The following is a 20,326-nucleotide window of genomic DNA, read 5'->3' on the forward strand; positions in this document are numbered from 1 at the left end:
TCCCAGTTAGCTCAGGCTCCCATATTCCCCCACCCTACATGGTCAGCCCATGGGATCTGCAGAAGAGGGAGGGCCCCTGCCTTCAGTGACCCCTTCAGAGATCTGAGAGGGAGCTGACCTGTAGCAAGGTCTAGAGATACAGTGGACATGAGGCCCTCCCAGGGAGAAATGAAAGAGGAAGGGTTAGAGGGGGTGGGGTGGAGGCAGAGCTTGAGCAAGCAAAGGAAAGGATGAGGGGCTGGGGGTGGTGAGGGAAGGAGCGAGGTAGTTCCCAGCTCAGCACATTCCTGAGACATCTGGATGAGCTGGAAGGGCCCCAGCTGGCTGTCTGGCTGTGGCTTCAGCTTCCCTGCTCTGTGATGTCAGGACCCAGCATTACCCCTCCTCTCAGAGTCCCACTGGCCTGAGGTCCACCTTGGGGCTGAGAGCTGGGGTGTCCTGTCCTCCCTGGACCACTAACTGTCAGTGAACAAGAAAGAGGCCCCTGGGACAGTAGAGGAACCACTCACCCCAGACAAGAGCTGAGGTAGGGTGTAGGAAGCAGACACGGAAGACCTAGGAATTTGTCCATCCATCTGACTCAAGGAGATTCCGCCTTTGGGCTGATGCCAGCCACCTCCCTTCTCCTTGGAAGGGAGATAGAGACAAAGGAGAAACTCTACAAGTGCCTGCTACCTTGAGCTGTGGATCCTGGGTAAGTCCGTTCCCTTCCCTGGCTCTCAGCTTTCCTCTCTGTAATAATAACAAGAGGTATGTTTAATGAGAGTCTCTTAACATGGTCCTGCATTGTATGAAGCACTTGACAAATGCTATCTCATTTAATCCTCACAGCAACAAAGTGGGTAGATATATCAAATATAGTGAGACTGAGGCTCAGAGAAGTTAACTAACTTGCCCAAGGCTACACAATAGGTAGCAGAGATAGGATTAGAACTGGATCTCTCTGCCTCCCTTGCTCACAACAACTGAACTACATTGTGTCTGCAAATAAGAGGGGATGGATCTAATGATACCAGACTTCCTTTCAGCTCTAAAATTAATGATTTTTTTGGCAATAGTGGGGCTCTTCAAGAAGGGCAGGGGCAGGGAGTAGTCACACACTGGGTTGGGGAAGGAGAGCAGAGGCAGCTGGTTTTGAAGCATTTGATGGGTCAGGAGTCTTTGGAGGTTCCCTCCCTTGGAGCCCCAGGAGGTCCAGACCCCAGGGGCTGGAGGCACAGCCTGATCCCCAGCTGAACCCAGGGGTCCCACACCTTCGCTGAAGGAAAGGAGTAAACAAGGAGAGAGAACGCAACTTCTTCCAAAAATAAAACTTGAGGACAACTCAGACAGGCTGGGACCGCTGAGGAAGCCAGAGGCTGAATGCTGAGTGCACTGAGGAGAGGGAAGAGGCCAAGGGAATTCCAGCCAGAGCCAGGTGGCAGGCTCTAGCTGAGAGCCTTCCAGCTGGCCAGGAGCCAGAAGAACAGTTTAGCCAGTTGGCAATGGGCTCTGTTTATGTTCTTGGGCCTGACTGAAGCCTTGGGGAGCTCCTCCAGCACTGAGTGGGGGGCTGTGTTTCTCAGGTACCTGGTCTGGCTGGGGCTTACAAACCAAAAGGCCTTGGAGAAGAAAAACCTGGAGAATGGGTACAACAGGCCCCACTAGGGAAGAGCTGAGGGAAGGAGTCCAGGCACATGGAAACTCTGCCTGGAACAGGAGCAAGCTGGCATTGAAGTAGAATTCTGGGCAGTCATTCCTAAAAGCTCAGCTGCAGAAAAAGGCCTCAGTCCATTAGTTCACTGGTACATTCTTTCATTCACCCACTCATTCAGTCAGTCTGTCAATCAGTCAATCACTTTGCAAACATCAATGTACCTACCATGTGCCTGGGACAAATGCTAGGCTTTAGAGTTACAGTGACAATTGGATACAGGAAGACACAGAAGCAAAATGCCTGGGTCATTTCAAGGTATGCTAAGGACTTTGGAAACTATCCTAAGGGCAGTAGGGAGTCATCAGTGAATATTGAGCAGGGGAGTCACATAGTCATTTGTGTTAGAAGAGCTCTCTTGATGCAAGGTAGAGAAAGCTTTGGTGACAGATCAGAGTTCAAGTCTTAGACCTACCTTCAAAAACAGGGTAGTCTTACCACTAATCAGAAAGCCTTTTGCGAGCAGGAATTGGGCTTTGTTCATCCCTGTATCCACAGAGCTGGGCAAACAGTAAGTACTCAGTAAATACTAAACAGATGAATGAGTGATGACAAGGGGATGAGATTAGACGCCTTCTTCTCCAGAGGCCCCCAGCACCAGCTCTGGCACTTAGTCTCTAGTGTCCTGAGCTGTCCTACAGGGATCCTCTGGCCACTGCCTATGGACTAACATCTCCAGCAGCCAGACTGTGGGCTGCTGTGCCCTCAGTGGTGCCAATCACAGCTAATCCCAACCTTGGGCGGTGGTACTCACTGATATCACTTCCTCCTGCCCAGACAGTACCTGGCATCCAACCCAGGGCTGGACACCACACATGGGCTGCCTGGTAAGAATATGCCAGAGGCTGGCTGGGAACCTGTAGGCCAGCTCTCCACTTTCCCAAGGAACCAGTGGCCTGGCCAGGGAAGGGTTACCAATGTCAGGGTGGGGACTGGAGGGTTGGGCTAACAAGGCTGGGGACTACAAAGAGTGCACATCCACCACAGGACCCTGCTCTACACAGAAGCTGCTTCTGGTGGGTGACAGCCTGCCCTCTCCTCTCCCTTTCTTTCCCCAGCACACAAGCACAGGAACATTCAATTCCTGTTTTGCCCACTCCTCCAGTCCCAGCCCTCAATGTCCCAGCCCCAGGCGAGCCTGGGGCTCCCAAAGCTCCCTCGCAGGAAGGGTTACATGATTCAGGCATTTGGCTTGGCACAGTCAGCATTTAATTCTGTGGGGTTCTGAGATGGTGTGTGTGTTCAAGAGAGTGTGCATGACCACATGTGTGACTGTGTTGGAGGTGACTGCCCATATGTGTGTGTGTACATGGGAGTCTGTGACTGTCATTTGTTTCTGAGGAGTGTCATTGTTGGGTCTGTGTTAGTGCGTGCCGGTGTCAGCTGACATGAGCCCATGTGGTTGGGCCTGTACAACAGCATCTGAACCAGGGTCTGCGTGGAACTGTCCGAATGTAGCCACAGGTGTGGATGTAAGCCACACTGTGTGGTGTCAGAAAGGTGGTGCTGCCCTGTGTAAGAAGGAACCTTACATTCAGCCTGTGTGTGTGTAGATGTGCACACACATGCTTATGCACATGCGCGCAAGCACACACATTCACAGAGAAGCATTTCTTATTTCAACTTGGGCTGTGATGAATAGTTTGGTAGGGGGAAAATATGAAACCTCAGCAGCCGCTTTCCCTGGGCCTATGGGAAATGGGGGATGAGAGTGAGGTTGGAGGTTGGAACAATGTGCTCCCCCACCCCCCATGTCCTGCTCTGAAGACTGTGGGAGGGGCTGGCTCTAGGGACAGGGAAAACTGGCTGCATCCCTTCCCATTCCCCAGAGAGGCCAGAGTGGAGAAAAAGAGCTCACTTTCTGAGTACTAGTTCACTTTATCCCTGCCACTGCTGCTTCATTAGGAACACAGACTATAATGGATAGGGAAACTGAGGCCTGGAGAGGAGACACTACCTGCCTCTGCCCAGGTCTCAAGAGTACAGCTGGTTCTTGAACTGGGGCCTCCTGAGTCTGAGTCCAGGACCTTTTACCCTTCACAAGACAGCCTTCAAGCCTAGCTCTTGGAAGGAGACCCCCAAATACCTGAATGGTGCTGCTTAAAGAGAGGGAGTTCCTATCTGACAACTGGGCACCTAGGGGCTCAGCTCCCCTCTCTTAAGTCTCTCCCTGCTCTCTCTTGACCATACTCCCCACAACACACACTCAGCACACAGCAGTGACTCAGACTGATGGCCCTTCAGCTTAAAATGGGGGCAATTTTCTAGTGACCACGAGGCAAGTAACTGTTCGGGAATGTATGGGTCAGTGTTGGGGAGGGGAGCTGTGTGGGCCCAGCCTGCACAGGAAAGCAAGGAAGAAACATGAGAAGACTCTCCTCCCATCTCTCCCCAGAGCTCACCCTCTCAGAAGGAATGTCCGAGCTCAGGATTCCCCCCCACTCCATTCTCCCACAGCTCAGCCTGTACCCACTCTGGTCTCCTCCCTCCTTTCCCCAAACACAGAGTGGATCAGCCTGGCACAGGGGAGAGGCAGAAGCCAGGGATAGGGAGGGGTACAGAGGCCCTGGGCCTAGGAACCTGAGGGAAGGGAGTGCTTTGAGGCTGTCTCAGGTCTGGGAAAATCCTTCTCCCATACACCCCCTCAGCAAACAGCTCTGTCCCCAGAGCCCATCTCCCTCTCCGCATTGACCGCAATGGAGAAATCAGGAGAGGGGAACAGAGAGGAGCTTTGGTCCTATTACCTCCCCAGGAGTGTCCCTCCTCCACCCACCAGGACAGTCCCCACTGCCCCGTCAATGCACCCTGCCGTAGGATTATTCGAGGAGGGACAGAAGGAGCCGAGCCAGAAGTGCCTTGAAAGAACTTAAGAACTGGGGCCTGATACCCCCTTCAGGCGATGGACGTCCTACAATTCCCACTGTTAGCAGTGCAGGTGGAGACTAGGCAGCTGATCAGTCCTAGGACACCGTGGTACTGCAGAGCCCACCTGAAGCTAAAAGGAGTCATTTCTACCTCTGCTCCAGGCGCACAAGGGGACACAAGCCGGGGGCCACCCACACCCAGCCCTTTCCCTGTCCAAGCGGAGGAACGCGGGAGCCCTCCTCCCGCTCTCTCCCAGCACAGCTGAGGGCTCCTCGCAGCCTCTTCCCATTGGCCAGGCGCTCCGCGGAGTCCACCAATAAGCAGGCCGGATTCCGTCGCGGGCTGCCCCTAAAGCGCTGCGTTAACCTCTTGCGGGGCCGCGTCGAGCAGGCAGGACCGAGTCCGTCCTTAAATTTGAAGAGCGGACGAGCGCCACCCGCTCCAGGAGGAGGTACAGTCGAGGGGAGTTATGCGCGGGACTGAGACCAGGAGAGGCCCGGACCTCTCCTCCAAGAGAATAGAACCGGCGCCGGCTGCGCATGGCAGCTGAGAAGGAGCTTATGTTGGCAAGACTGTAGGAAAAAGTATTTAACGAGGAGGGAAACAAATCATAATATTTCCTTCTTTGGCTTCCCACCCCTGGTGCCTGGAAAAGCAACCCCAAGGGACGTTTAACCCCAAAAGAACCCTAGCCCTCTGTGAACGCTGACCCACGACTCCCTGCCGTTTCTAGATTCTTGCCCACCCCCACCTCTCCAGTAATTTCCATGGGATAGTCTGAAACCTCAGCTTTCGTATGTGAACTGTAGGAAGAGCTGGGTGTGTTGGTGGGGAACTGCAGCTTTGGAGGCAAGAGATCTCCAAAGTGGGCTTTCCAGGTTTGGAAGGAAGATGGTACAGAGGAATAAGTGAGAGGACAACAGGAGAAAGTGCCCCACATTCCTGTGCAGCCCCAGAGCTGCAGAGAACCCCTCTTGTGATCACCAACTTACTGTGTGACCCTGGGTAAGTGGCTTCCCCTATCTGGACCTCAGTTTCCTCATTAGTAAAGAGGGTGGGGGACATGGACCACAGGCTTTCTCAGGTCCCTTCTGCCTCTAAATTGATGATATAAACCAACCATAACTGAGCTGCTCTGAGAAGACAGGCACCAGATACAAGTAGGGCTACAAAGCTCTTTAAAGGGAGTCCTTTCTGGCACTCTCCCATGAGCAGGAGGTGTTCCTGTGGGTGATGAGACATGCTCACCACTGCTGCCAGAGATCTGCCCAGCACACCAGGAAGCTCTGAGGAGGGAGGAAGGGGATTTCTGAGTGCCCTCCACCTCCAGTCTGCCTGCCCCTTGGCTGCCCTCCCCTTGGCTCCCACCCTTTGGAAGTTCCATCCCGCTGAGCTTTGGCTGCTGTTTACAGCAGATGGGGTGGGGGCTGCTCACAAAAGGGGGCCAACTGACCTCCCTTAGCAGGTTCCTGTGGGTACCCCAGAGGGGTCTCTGAGAAGAATCTGTCTCATCTGCCTGGAGCCAAGACTTCCAGGGACCGCAACCCAGACTGGAGGAAGTGTCTCCCCTCTCCCAGGCCCCAGGAAAGGGCTTGGCAAACCCTTATCGCCTGAGAAGCAGCTGCTGGAGAAATACCTTAGCAGCTGACTCACTGCCCTCCCTTCTTCACAACCGCCTCCCACTGGCCCCCACACCAGGCCTTTGAGAGACCCTGAGAGGGAAAGAAAGAACAGGGGGAAAGCGCCCCCAGCTGAGTTGCCCAGGCTCTGGGGAGGGTGTTTTTAGCATAATCCAGCCTGTTGCAGCAGTGCGGTGGAGGTGGGGTTGGTTGTACCCAGCAAATGGCCTTCATGTGGGATTGGTTATTCTTAAGAGGCTGCTCAGCTGAGGCCTCTGACCTCCTGGTACTGACTCACCCCAGCATTGATGGACAATTGATATACTGATGGCATTGCCCTCCAGGGTACAAGGCCCTGTCCCTCCATCAGTAGTTACCATGAGCCAGGTGCTGGGATCCAGCAGGTGGACAAGATACAGACCTTGGCTTAGGTTCACAGGGTGGCAAACAGGCAATTCTTGAACAGGGGAAGTGTCTACTGTAGTTGAGGAAGGACTGGGTATGAGGGATTGTGGATGCTTCCTGTTCTACTTGGCTCCCAAGGGCCTCGGTTTCCCTATCTGTCAAATACAGGTATGCAACTTCCTTATCTCACTGGGTAATTGTAAGGATTAAATAAGATGATGCATATGAAAGCACTTCAGAAGGTCAAAACCACAACAGAAATGTAGTATCATGGTGGTAAGTTCTGGCAAACTGGGAAGAAGGGAGAATATCTAAGTCAATGGGTTTCTATACTTATTTTGTCCTGGGTTCTGTGATCATGGTCTGCTTGGGGAAAAGACCACCTCCCTGTATCGGCTTCAAGCTCAGCTCAGCTAAGGCCAGAGTAAGGCTTTTAGGAGCTACAGTTTTCATAATAATAAAGGCTAACAGTTATAGAGTACTAAATCCATACTAGGCACCATTCTGTTATATGTATTTACTGTATGTGTATGTTGTATGTACACGTTATACATACTTACTCATCTTTCCTCAGCCTATAAGGTGAGTAATAAGCACCTAACAAATGCTTGATCTTCATGACAATGCTATATGGTAGGAACTATTACTTCCCCTTACAGATGAGGAAACCGAGGCACTGAGAAGTAAAGTAACTTAGCAAGTAGTGCAGCTAGGAGTCAAAAGCCATTCTATCTGACTGCAGACCTTGTACTCATCCCCTGCTCCCTGCAGACAGATACTCATGTGGGTCTGAACCATTCTTAGAGGGCTGTTCTGTTCAACCCTTCTGGATGGGGGCAGGCTCTGAATATTCCATGACAGAAAGGGCTGACAACTCCAGACCTTGGATCAATCCCCCAGAAGCCAGTCCTTAATTGCTCACAAGGTGGGACCCCAGGGACTGAAGCAAAGCGCCCCCCCATCTCTTCCAACCCTTTCCAACCAGCACGTTCCCTTAGTCAGTAAATAATGAATGAACAGCAGTAACATTTCCTTACGTATTTATAATTTTTTAGGGAGAAAAAAAATAAGCACCTACAATGTACCTACCAGTCACTGGGTGCTTGATTCATATTATACAATATAATATAAAACATTAATATTTATTGATATTAATACTATAAGAGGTAACATTTATTGAGTAATTATTATGTAACAGGGACTGTTCTAAGTGCTCTATGTGTATTAACTTGTTTAATTCTCACATCAATCCTAACTGTACAAAGGAGGAAATGAAACAGAGAAAGGTTAATTAACTTTCCCAGGATCAACCAATATTTTTCATACTTCTTGGTTTCAGAAAAATATATTTTACATCATTACCAAGTATATATACATACACACACACACACACACACACACACAACTGAGATGAAAATTTCACCAGGTATTTAACTTCACTATGTGCAATGCACTCTGATATTGCCTGCTCTATTTTGTTGTGTTTTATTTTTTCTTCGATTCTGGTCGTGACCTAGTAAGTTGATTTCACAACCCATTAATGAGTCACCTCCACCCACTGTTTGAATGGCACTGAGTCATGGCTAGATGTAACAAGGCCAGGATTCAAACCCAAGTAATATGGCTCCCAAGCGCCTAATCTCTTGGTGTAAAGAATGGCTTGGAAGAGGGAAACACTAGAGGCACGAGGGCAGGTGGGGGCTATGATGATGAGGGGAATGAAAGCCTCCATAATCCCACCACCTTGCATTCCAGCAAAAGATAATACAAAAGTCAGTAATACTGCCTTTGGGTGCCCATCACTGGCATAGACACACAGTTACTCTTTTATTTAGCCTTCCCATGAAGGAAGTAGGGTGGACCAAGGAACAGTCTCAGGCAATCTAAAACAGTTTAACCAAGGGTCACAAGGCCAGAATTAGAACCCAGTGTCCTGTCACCTGGTCCAGGGATGCTTTCATACCCTCCACAGCTCACCTTTGAAGATAATGATGGTGAGGCTAGAGATGGCAGTGGCTGTGGGTGCGGAGATAATGTGGTGGCAGTGGCAATAGTAAGGATAGAAATGGTAATGGTGGGTACTGGCGATGTGGGTAGTGGTTAGGTGGGTAGTAGTGGTGGTGTTAATGATGACAAGAAGAGTAATGGGAGGTGGTGGTAGCAGGGCCGGAGGCCCCACCACAGCAGCATCTGTACCCTCTTCCCAAGGTAAGCTAACTCCCCAACCTCCCCACCTCCTTCCTTAGCACTTCCCTGAGCACCTGGACCACTTTGCAGAGAACATGGAGGACTTCTCCAATGACCTGTTCAGCAGTTTCTTTGATGACCCTGTGCTGGACGAGAAGAGCCCTCTACTGGACATGGAACTGGACTCCCCCACACCAGGCATCCAGGCTGAGCACAGCTACTCCCTGAGCGGTGATTCAGCACCTCAGAGCCCCCTTGTGCCCATCAAGATGGAGGACACCACCCAAGGTAAAAGTAGAAGGGCCCAGAGATAGCACAGGCCCAGAAGGCCCAGGAGGGGAGGAAGCTTTTGAGAAATCAGAGGCAGGCACTGCAGGCTGAGACTCCCAGAGGCTCCCAAAGGGGCTGCCCACAAACACTTCTCCAGGGGAGGGCTGCCTTTTCATTCTTTCTCAGATCAAACCAGTATGGGCACTTCTCAAAAAGGTTTTTGCTGATTTAGATTGGGGCAAGCAGGCCCTGGATCCTGGACCAGCAGTATCACCAGGGTCCTTGTTAGAAATATAAATTCTCAGTCCCATCCAGACCTGCTGGATCAGAAACCCTGTGGATAGGGCTCAGCCTTCCAGGTGATTCTGACACAAGCTTGGATTTGAGAACCACTGACTTAGAGGAAATAGTCAGGGGAAGAAACAGTAAATGTGGGCGAGTTACCAAGTCTCTAGAACCTTCCCACCTCCCCATACTCTAATGGCCTCTGAGATACTACCTGGGAGACATGTCTGCACCCTAATTTAATAATTGAAGGAAGGGTTCTCTGAAGTTCCCCTGTGCCCCCAGCCCCCTTTTAAGCAAAGGCCTCTTTGAGTCTTTCCTTTCAGGTAATCAACATTCGAGAACTCCAGACTGTGCCCCACCTGGAAATGGTCCCTTTGGGCATTTAGTCCTGGCGCCGTCCTATCTGGCTAGGTGATCATGGTCATGTCTCTTGACCCCTATAAGGTTCAGTTTCTCCATCTACAAATGAGTATAAAAACGTTAATTATTTCATTTATTTCTCATAACTCACAGGGGAAGTAGGAATCACTTTTATCATAATCCCCTTTTGTCTCATAAGGAAAATGAATTCTGAAAAGCCAAGTTGTTTAGGTCACACACAGTAAAATGCAGAACAGGGACTCGGAAGCCCAAAAGCCCCTTGATACTAAACCTCCCTTGCCACCACCACATTTGCCAGCACAAGGGGCAGTAAGGGGTACTGGGTTGGAAACAAACAGGCTTTGATGTGCATCCTGGTACCTCCACTACCTGCTGTGTGATCTCGGGCAAGTTACTTAACCTCTCAGCCTCAGTTCCTCAATTCTAAAATGAAGATACTACATACCATGAGAATTCTGGCCTGGATTTAAATATATATACATCAAATACCCAGCTCAGTGCTCCAGACATAATATATATATCAATAACTAGTGGCTATTTTCATTATGCATATAAAAGTCCTATTAAAACTATAATGGCTAGAATAATAAAGAGGGTTCTTATTCCTCTTTCCCTTCAAAGGACCATGGTCTTGAGTCAGTTTCTCAATATTCTCATCTATTAACTGGGGAGAGTAACAGTGCCTGCCCCATAGGATTGTTGGGAGGAATAAATTATTTCATGGGTATCAAGGACTGAGAGCTGCACTCAGTGTAAGAAGTATGAGCTGCTTCTGAGGATCTCTGAGACTCCATGGGCAGGGACAGGACTTTGTATGTCACCTACCCCCTGCCCCTGTGAGGGAAGGAACACCTTCTGGGGTTTTAAATGGCTCCAGAGCTTGTGACTGTGGAGGTCTCAGCTTCCCTGCATGCCCTGGCCTCAGCCAAGCCTCTGGAAGTCACCTCAGTGAGGCCTCAGTCCCTAGCCGGGGACAGGGCAGGGTGTGGGGTGGACTCCCTCCCATGGCACATTCTTCATCAACCCCCACTGTGCTAACCCAGCCACTGCTTGGCCACCCCAAGTCTATTTTTAGAGCAGTTTGTCTGTGGGCCACTTGTAGGGGCCAGCTTCCCGGAGGCCGGCAGCCTGGCCCTGTAATTTGGGAAGATTGTAGGTGTTCCTGGAGCCCAGGGGCTGCAGGGTGGGGCCTGGACTCTGAAGTGGGATCAGGCAGCCAGCTGTTGACCCCTCTTCCCAACCACAGCAGGCCCCAGAGGCCAGAGTCCCTTCTAGTCCTCCCCCTACATGGTGGCTCCCCAGAGCCCTGCCTCACTGCTGTTTCTCTGGCTGCTAGGTACTGGGGCCATCCTAAGCAGGGCTGACTTGGGATAGAGGACTCTAGGTGTTTATAAGGAAAAGGAGTGATGCCTGCCAGCCTGTGGCCAGGAGGCCCACTCACTGGTTGGGCAGGTGGTCGATGCTACCCTGGGAACAGACTCACCCCTCATTCACAACATGGCCCAGTCACCAGGTCCTGTGGAGTCTTCCTTAAATTTATCTCAGTGTGTTCCTTTCTCTCCATCCCCACTGCCACTTCCCATGCTCAGTCCTCATCTTCTCTTGCTGGATGATTTTAAAGTCCTCTACAGTCTCCCTGCCTTCAGCTTGCCTGCAGCCAGTCTAGTCTCCACACACAGGCAGAGTGATCTTTTTAACATTACAAATCTGAGCATGCTTCAAACTCTTGAGTGCTTTCCCATGACCTTTAGGACAAAAATCATAGCTTAAAGCCTACCCTCGGGGCCATGCCACCCCTGCTGGCATCCCTCACCCCATCTTCCCCTTCCCTTTCCATTCCAACCACACTAAAGTGCTTGTGACTCTCACTAGGTCCCCATTGCCTGGCAGAGTGTTCAGCAAATGTTTACTGAACAGCAATAATTTTATCAATAATAGCTACCACTTATTGAACATTTACTTCTTGTCAGTCACTTTTACAGATGAGGCAGCTAAGGCTCAGAGAGGTTAAGCACATCACCTAAGGTCACACAGCCAGTCAGGAGGGGTCTAGGTCTGTTGTCCAAGCCTTCTTCATGTGCTGCTGAATGAAGAAGATGCTGGCCTCTGGGATGCTGTCCCCTCACCTCTTCTGACCCTCACTCACTCCTCCTTTCCACCTTACAAGTGCCACTACCACCACCACCACCATCACCCCCGCCCTTTCCTGCCTGCCCCCCAGTATACCCTAGCATCTTTCCTCAGTCCATTCCAGAGAAGCTCCTACAGGGAAGGAATGGGGCAGAGCCCTCTGCTCTGGGAGTCCCCTGAGCCTGGGTCCTGCCCCCTTCCCCAGACATGGGACATGGAGCATGGGTGCTGGGACACAAACTGTGCTCCGTCATGGTGAAGCAGGAGCAAAGCCCAGAGCTGCCCACGGACCCCCTGGCAGCCTCCTCAGCTGTGGTCACCACCACCATCATGGCCACCACCCCGCTACTGGGGCTCAGCCCCCTGTCCAGGCTGCCCATCCCTCACCAGGTGAGCTGGGGCACTGTTTGTAGGGGCTGGGGGAGGGAGAAGGGGTGGTGGGTCTCTGTGGGAAGAGGTGTCCAAAGCCCTGCACACCCCAAGGCTCTGTGACCTGGGAGCAGTGTGATCTTCGGGACTGAGAGTCGGAACTCCCAGACCAGGCTTCTGCGAAGCTCTTGGGCTGCGCCTTCACCATCCTAGAGTTGGCACAAACCATAGCGCCCTTGGAATAAGCTGGGGCCTTCACTGTATGTGGAAGAAAGGGACCCAGGCAGGGCTGGGCGTCAGGGGCCTGGTCCAGGGTCTCAGAGATGAAGACAGCCCAGGCCATTTTAAAAAGGAGGGAGGAGCAAAATGGAAATACAAAAGTTATGCTGTATTTCAATTTTTTATATTCATGAGATTAATATTTTTAGCCCACAATCTCATATCACCTCCCACCCCCATAAATGTGTAGATAACAGCATTCAGCTATAGAACCAAAGCTGACATCGGAAGACCCCTCTAGGTATGTGAGGCCCTGGCCCCTGGGAGAGGCCCTGCCTGGGTCCCAGCTGGTCTCCCACTTGTGCTCTGGGTGCATTACATTTCTTTTTCTTCCTCATCTTCCTTCTCTGTAACATGGGAGCATCAACTGCCACTAAGGGGCTTCTAGCCCTGAGTCTACAATGTGAGGGTCATCTTGTAACCCCTGGAGACCAGGCTTGGCTGGGCCTGCCCCCTGCTGGCTAATCAAAATATAAGTGGCCAAATGGAAGAAGGGTGGGCCCCTCTGGGCCCCCTCCCCGCCCCACCACTGCCCTGAAGGATAAGGGTTGGCAGCAGATGTGACACACCTTTTGTGGCCATCTACAAGATAACTCACGGACCCCTCAGGCCTTGCCAAATCAGGAAGCGGAGGCATGACAGCAGAGGAAGCCGGGCTCTTGGAACTTGGGCACATGCCTTAGAGAAGGAAACTGAGGAGCTAAGCAACTTGTCCAAAATCCCAGTCAGAAACAATGGAGCTTCTATCCAAGGTCAGCCCACCAGGCCCACACTTGCCACTGTAGTGAGATCATGACACTCAAGTGGAAGGCACAGGAACCAGGAATTGGCATTGTCGCTACTGAGCTGTGTGACCCCTCTAAGTGCTGTCACCCTCTGCACCTCAATCTGTCAATTGAGGACTGACCAGGGAATCTCCAAGGCCCCTGCCAACTTGACCCTTCTGTGATTACTCATCTGCCTAAATTTGGGATTCTGCGTCCCACCGATAATATCATGATCTCTCTCTCTCTCTGCTGGCTGTGGACCCAGAGGGGAGAAATCCAGAGGGTCCTGAAATCCAGCACCCAACACAGGCCTTCCTCAAAGAGACACCACTTATATGTGTGTTGTCATCACGTGTAGGAAGCCGTGCATGTTCTAGATGTCCTTTCTGGGACAGCAAGTTGGAATATAAAGAAATAGGAATAGACATTTGTTGAAAGCATCAGTCTAATTCCATCAGTCCCTTGCTTAAAACCCATTAGGGGCTCCTCATTGTTTCAAACTTCTTTATCTGAACTCTCCCCTGACATGCCTCCCCCACCCCAGATCTTCTGATCTTGTTTCCCGTCACTCCACCCCTGACACATCTCTACACTCTGAACACCCTGAAAACTTGCAGTTTCCAGACCCAGCCACGCTTTCTAGCTTCTACACCTTTGCAGTTGCTTTTCCCTCTGCTTGGAATGTCATCTCACTTAAGTACCTGGCCCCTCCTTCACCAAGAATACTCTAATTTATACTTTCAGACTCATTTCAAACTTCAGCTACCAGAGAGCTTTCTCTGAGCCCCTAGCCAGTTAATGTGTCTTTCATCCTGTGCTGTTGTTACCATTTACTGAGCAGGTACAATGCCAGACAAGCTGTGTACCGAGGCCAATGTGGCCTCCGCAGTGAGTGTAGGGTCAGCCTCCACCCAAAAGATGACCCAGGCTTCAAAGGCCACAGGAAACTCTCATCCTCTGAGTTTAAGGACTGGACTACACTAACTATTTGGCCACCATTCTCTTCTCTTGGGTCTGACTTAGCTTCTCCAAGCATGACAACTTGCCTCTGATCCCTCTGGACTGTGCCCAGAACCCTGTGCCCAACTACCCTCTTAATTGTGCAAGACAGGCCACCAGGGGAGGGTGGAAGGTTGAGTGGCACAGTAGGGACAACCCCAGGGGCAGCTGGGGCAACTGGACTTATCTCTTCATCAGGCCCCAGGAGAGATGACTCAGCTGCCAGCGATCAAAGCAGAGCCCCAGGAGGTCAGCCAGTTCCTCAAAGTGACACCAGGTAAGTGTGTCCAGAGAGGGCCTCTTCCTCTCTAGTCTTGAGTAGACAGATCTCCCTACTCCCTTGGTCCAGCCCACCCATCTCCCTTGAAACCCCCCATTTCTCACCAGAATAACCTCGTCTCCTTACCCTGCCACCTGTCCATCCCTCAAGCCCCTTCGTACTCATTTGCCTGAATTTGGGATTCTGTGTCCCAAATCTACAATCGTCAGCACCACCGTTTCACCTGTTTGCTAGTCCTCCTCCCATCATCCACTAACTGAAGCCCACTCAGTAGCCATCTGCCCATCCATCTATCATCCATCATCCATCCATCCATCCAACAGGAGTTCACTGGGCATCTCCCAGTTCCGGGAACTGGGAAGCAGAGGGAGAACAGTCCCTGTACCCAAGTGGACAACAGAGCAGTGAGAGTCACAGAAAAACCACCCATCATACAGCAGTGATACTGGTTAGAGATGGCAGCTCCCCAGGAAGCCTTGGAAGCACATCCCCAGACTTACCAGGGGAAGAAGGGAACAAAGGGGGCCTCTTGGATTGGCCAGAAGGAGAAAGGGATGAGCTGGCCAAAAGGAGAAGGCCTCACTGAATCTTACCAATCCCATCTCATTAATTTGATCAACATCAGTGAAGCATCTATTATGTGACAGGCCCTGGGCTACATACCACAAGGTTTAGAAAGATGAGTAAGGCCCAAGTTTCACCCTCAATTTTTTCACTGCCTTGGAGAGAAGGTAGGATTCATAGGAGGTAGAAAAGGACCTCAGTGCAAACACCTTACATTGTAGTGTGCCCTTCAATCCATAAAGCATTTTCACATACGCTCGCTCATTGCATCCTCATGACTCCATACAGGGAAGTGAGGCTGGGAGAGGTTCATTAACAGAACTATAGGTCACACAGTTAGGGGTACAAGAGCAGAATTTAAACTTAGGTGTCTCTGACTCGGAGTTCAGTGCTATTTACATTATGGCATCTATAGGGTCAAAGAAGTGAGACCGGACTCCTGTAGGAGGCGACTCTGGGCAGAGGCAGCAATGCCTCTTCACAACCACAGCCAGGCCCTATGGTACAGTAGAGTTCTAGGCCTCCAAGCCTGGAGTTTCCTGGGCATCTGTGCTGTCCTGGAAGCTCTCCTGCAGCTAGGCTCTTGGTCCTCTCAGCGCTGCCCAGTCCTCTTTCCTGACCTGCTGCGGAGCATTGGTCTTCCTGGTGCTGTGGCCACAGAGAGGCAGCATGCAACACAGCTAGGGAGAGCAGTGCAGTGCTCCTGGCTGGTCTGCTGAAAGCCCAGTGCTGCTGTCTAATTACCCTGAAGTTGGAAATGGAACCCCTAGGTTGTTATAGCTAAACATTTTGCAGTAGAAGGAAGGGACAGAGGCTGTGGCTTGCCCAAGCTGATCCCTGTGAGTCTGGCTATGGGCAGACTCCAGTCACCTCCTGGGATTGCCAAACTGGTAGCTCAAAGGCCCTGGACCCTGTCGAAGTCAGGGATGGGGTAGGGGGTTAAGGGGGGCCTCCAAGAATCCATCCTCTGTGATGTCCACACCAAAAGGCCAGGCTTAAAGGACCCAGGCCTCTGTGGTGTCAGAGATGGGGTGACACTAAAGAATCAGCTTCTGGGATCTCAGCTCATCTTTCTGACATGGCAGATGGGCTTCTGCTGTTAGAGCTAATCAAGGTCCCAGCAGTCCAGCCTCCACAGTGTCAGGGCTGGCTTAGGCCCATGCTGAGCTGAACTCTGATGAACAAGCAGAGCTGGGGAGCAACCCTGCTAACCTGGCTTCCCCCACTTTCCTCAGAGGACCTGGTGCAGATGCCTCTGACACCCCCCAGCAGCCACGGCAGCGACAGTGACGGCTCCCAGAGTCCCCGTTCTCTGCCCCCCTCCAGCCCTGTCCGGCCCATGGCCCGCTCCTCCACGGCCATCTCCACTTCCCCCCTCCTCACGGCCCCTCACGTAAGCAGCTGGGGGTGGGCTGGCCCTAGAGACAAAGAACTGAGTAAATCTACCCTGGCACATGACCAGTGGGGAAGGGGCTGGGGACCCCCAAGCCTGATCCCACCCCCATCAGAATTTAGAGAGGTGCCTGCCTGCCAAACCCGAGTAAGCATCTTTTAATCCTACCTTGAGGTGAATAGGAAACAAGTAGAGAGGTCCAAAAGGCCTGCCAAAGACTGCTGAAGAGCCAGAACTAGAACTTGGCATTCCTGACCTCCAGGAGGATGGCCCAGGCTGCCTCTGAGGAGCACTTTCTGGGGAGCAGTGCTCAGGAGGCCCAGAATGCCCCAGGACTCGAAGCTAGGCCCTGAGCCCTGGGATGGACGTGGAGCCTCCCAAGTCAAGACTGGGGAGGGTTTGAGGGGGGTGCTATTTAGGGGGCCCTGGACAAGTAAGCTTTGAGGCTGTGGGTTCCAGGATGGGATCTAGGGAGCCCCTCACCTCCCCCAACAATATACTGGAGTGTCTAATGTGCTGGGCTCCCAGCACCATCTAGGCACTTGATACATGTAATTGGATTTAATTCAGATCTGCCCCTTTCCAAATTAGGAAACTGAGTCTCAGAGGGTAGATTGCCTCGCCAGGTCACACAAAGAGTAAATGGCAGAGCTTGAATTTGAACCCAGGGCTGTCTGATTCCAACCATCGTGTCCTACTTCCCACAGAAATTACAAGGGACATCCGGGCCACTGCTCCTGACTGAGGAGGAGAAGCGTACCTTGATTGCTGAGGGCTACCCCATCCCCACAAAACTCCCCCTCACCAAGGCCGAGGAGAAGGCCTTGAAGAGGGTTCGGAGAAAAATCAAGAACAAGGTAAAGCATGAGCCAGACAGACTCAGGCCCTGCCCAGGGCTTCTACAAGGGGTGGGGGCCTCTGCTCCCCTGATGCCAGCCCTGACATTTGGGGGCCCCTGGGAGTCATGGGGCTGCAGTAACTGCCATTTTGGGGCATCCCCCTCTAGATCTCAGCCCAGGAGAGCCGCCGTAAGAAGAAGGAGTATGTGGAATGTCTAGAAAAGAAGTGAGTCCGGAGTGGGCTCAGGGGGTGGGGTGGCCTGGCCTCACACCCCTGCCTGCCCTGCTCTCCCCATTCTTCTTTCACAGGGCACCAGGGACAGGGACACGGGGTGAGATGCTGGTGGGCAGCAGTGAGTCTGAGGGCTGCCCCTGAGCCTGTGCCTGCTTGACCCCCGCAGGGTAGAGACATTTACATCAGAGAACAATGAACTGTGGAAGAAGGTGGAGTCCCTGGAGAATGCCAACAGGTGGGTGGTGCCACCTGCATCCCACCTGGCCCCTGCCCTTCTGCAGCCAGTGCCTGGCTCTGGCATAGCTCTGGCAGGCAAGAGAAAGGAGAGGCAATGAGTTCAGGATGCCAGGGACCCTGCAGCCTGCAGCGCTGGGCTTCCTATCCTTCATCTCATATAGTTCTAGTACCTGACAGCTGGTGATATGCTTAAATGAGATGGAAAGAGCAATGGTTTTCCAAGTGTCATCCTCAAACCAACAGCAGCATCCCCTGAGAACTTGTAGCAATGCTTATTTTCAGGCCTCAGGCTAGACTTACTGAATCAGGAGCTCCAGGGGGAGGGCTCAGCCATCTGGGTGTAATAAGCTCTCTGGGAATTCTGATGCTTCCCAGAGTCAGAACCACTAGTGTGGATGCTCGTTATGAAAGCGAGTTCTTGGTCCCACGGCACCAGCATCACCTGCGGGTTGGTAAGAAATACAGTCTCAGGACTCTCCCCAGACTTACCGAGTTGGAATCTGCATTCCAGCAAGACCCTTGGGTGATTCTCATATACAGTTAACTCTAAGAAACATTAGTTCAGAGCCTACTCAGGGCCTGGTACATAGTAACTATATAAAGTCACAGCTAGGGATTCTTATCTAGCTCTGCCATTTTTGTGATTCTGGGGAAACCATCAAACCTCTCTGGCCCCAGTTTGTCTGAATGCAGATGCTAGAAACACTGTCTCCTGGGATTCATGTGAAGATTTGATGCGACAGTGCAAGCAAAAGGGCCAGCACTGTGCTTTGACTTTTAAGCATGCTCAATTCATGTTAGATTTTCTTCTTCCCTTTCAATTGTTATTATTCTGAATTCTTAAAGTGCCCAGCCATGATCCAACAATAGGTCTTTAAATTTGCTGGGATTAATTACAATAACAGACACAGTTGGAATGTATGCCGCAAGGTGCTCAACAGAAGGCTTTTTCCTTCTTTCCTTCCTTCTCCCCCAGCTTCTCCAGGGGGATCTAGCCACCCCGCCCTGGTTGACCTGGAGAATGCCACCCTATTCAGGGAAGGAGAAAAGGAGCCCCTACCCCACACCTCTCTACCTCTGGCCCAGATTCCTCAGCCGCCCCAAATAGGGCCAGGCCCTTGGAGCTACCTCGCCGCCTGCTGTACATTCTTGGAACTGCAACCCCACCACCGGGTTAAGTGGAAGAAAGATTAAACATTTGTTCACCAAGTGTGGACCAAGCATCCCACAGGATTCCGCACTGGGTGGGACCCAGTCCTCACCCTCAGGGAGCCCCACAGTTAGTGAAGGGTACTGGCACGAAAATCCATTAAGTAAATGAAGTGTCACAGTTGCGACAAAAGCAAAAACAACAACAAAATTAACAAAAAAGATAGCTACCATTTACTGGACACTCACTGTATACCAGACTGCTGCCAGACATGTCCTTATCAGCTCATGTGTTCCAGGGTATGGAGGAGGGAAGGCCTATTTAGCTGTGCCTGGTGTAGGGCAAGAAAAAGGTCACCTCAGCCCAGGTGTGACAGGCCCTCCACCAACCCCCAACTTGGCCAGGAACATCATGGGGTACCCCTGAGCTCCCACAGGGTGACCCAGCTATTTACCATAAGGCAAGCCCCAGGTGCCCGAGCCACACCACAGAGGAGCTAAGGGGAAGGTGCCCTTTTCAGTCTTGACTGAAATGGGCGCCTGGTGTGGAACCCAAGTCTGGAGCCGACCCAGGTGCTCCCTGGGAGAGCTCGAGGAAGCATATGCCTGCTGGGTCAGAGTCTGACAGGTGACTGCCATGTCCTCTTCAGGACCCTGCTCCAGCAGCTGCAGAAACTCCAGACTCTGGTCGCCAACAAGATCTCCAGACCTTACAAGATGGCTGCCACTCAGACTGGGACCTGCCTCATGGTAGGTGCCGCTTCCTCACTGCAGGGCCACAGGGGGACAGATCTTCCCCACACTGGCTTTCAGGTGGGTGGGCAGAGCTCTGAAGGACTGGCCACATTGTGGGCAACACCACTGGGATACACCTTCCTAGTGCCTGGTGGGTGGCTCCAGCAGAGCCCAGTGTCTTTCACCAAGTCCATGGAGCCTTCTAGAACATGACCTTCCCTGACCAGTTATCACACAGTGTGATGTGTAGTGACTCACATGAACTGAGCTAGGGGATGGCAGTCCCTTGAAGAGACGCTTCTACACCTTGTGGGGTGAAGGGCTTGGGGAGATACACAGAAGCATGTACTTAGTTCTTTCTGAAATTAATGGTGGGGAGAGGGCTGAGCAAATCTCTAAAAACCCAGGAGCAGTAAACATAATGTTAATCATGTAATTGTAGATTAATGATACAAAAAAAAAAAAAAAAACCAGGAGCCCCCAGGGTGTGGCTCAGGCCTCTGCTAGTTGTTCTTCTACTCTGTCCTGGAAATGTCCAGCCTGTCAATCACTCCCCAGACCCTCTGAGGTCCCTGTGCTTTCAGGGGACCGAGCCACGATGTGGGCAGGGGACAGTCTGGGCTTTGTGACTCTTAGTTCCTC

At 51.8% G+C, this 20,326-nt stretch overlaps 1 protein-coding gene across 5 annotated transcripts in view; it reads left to right on the forward strand.

Annotated features, from left to right (window-relative positions):
• CREB3L1 (cAMP responsive element binding protein 3 like 1) overlaps window positions 1-20,326 on the forward strand; it is a 47,416-nt gene that overhangs the window by 9,901 nt on the left and 17,189 nt on the right. For 2 of the 5 annotated variants that reach the window (XM_036994090.2, XM_017675734.3), the window contains exons 2-9: window positions 8,829-9,057; window positions 12,044-12,228; window positions 14,451-14,529; window positions 16,332-16,489; window positions 17,197-17,346; window positions 17,496-17,554; window positions 17,730-17,798; window positions 19,600-19,699. In XM_036994090.2, coding sequence (XP_036849985.1) covers window positions 8,829-9,057; window positions 12,044-12,228; window positions 14,451-14,529; window positions 16,332-16,489; window positions 17,197-17,346; window positions 17,496-17,554; window positions 17,730-17,798; window positions 19,600-19,699 — 1,029 coding nt within the window. Of the gene's footprint in view, window positions 1-273; window positions 695-4,987; window positions 5,010-5,423; window positions 5,564-8,828; window positions 9,058-12,043; window positions 12,229-14,450; window positions 14,530-16,331; window positions 16,490-17,196; window positions 17,347-17,495; window positions 17,555-17,729; window positions 17,799-19,599; window positions 19,700-20,326 lie in introns of those variants that run through there. The other 3 variants (XM_036994091.2, XM_073216494.1, XM_036994092.2) reach the window with 3 other exon arrangements.

Source organism: Manis javanica, chromosome 11, assembly GCF_040802235.1.
Source record: "Manis javanica isolate MJ-LG chromosome 11, MJ_LKY, whole genome shotgun sequence".
Lineage (NCBI taxonomy): Eukaryota > Metazoa > Chordata > Mammalia > Pholidota > Manidae > Manis > Manis javanica.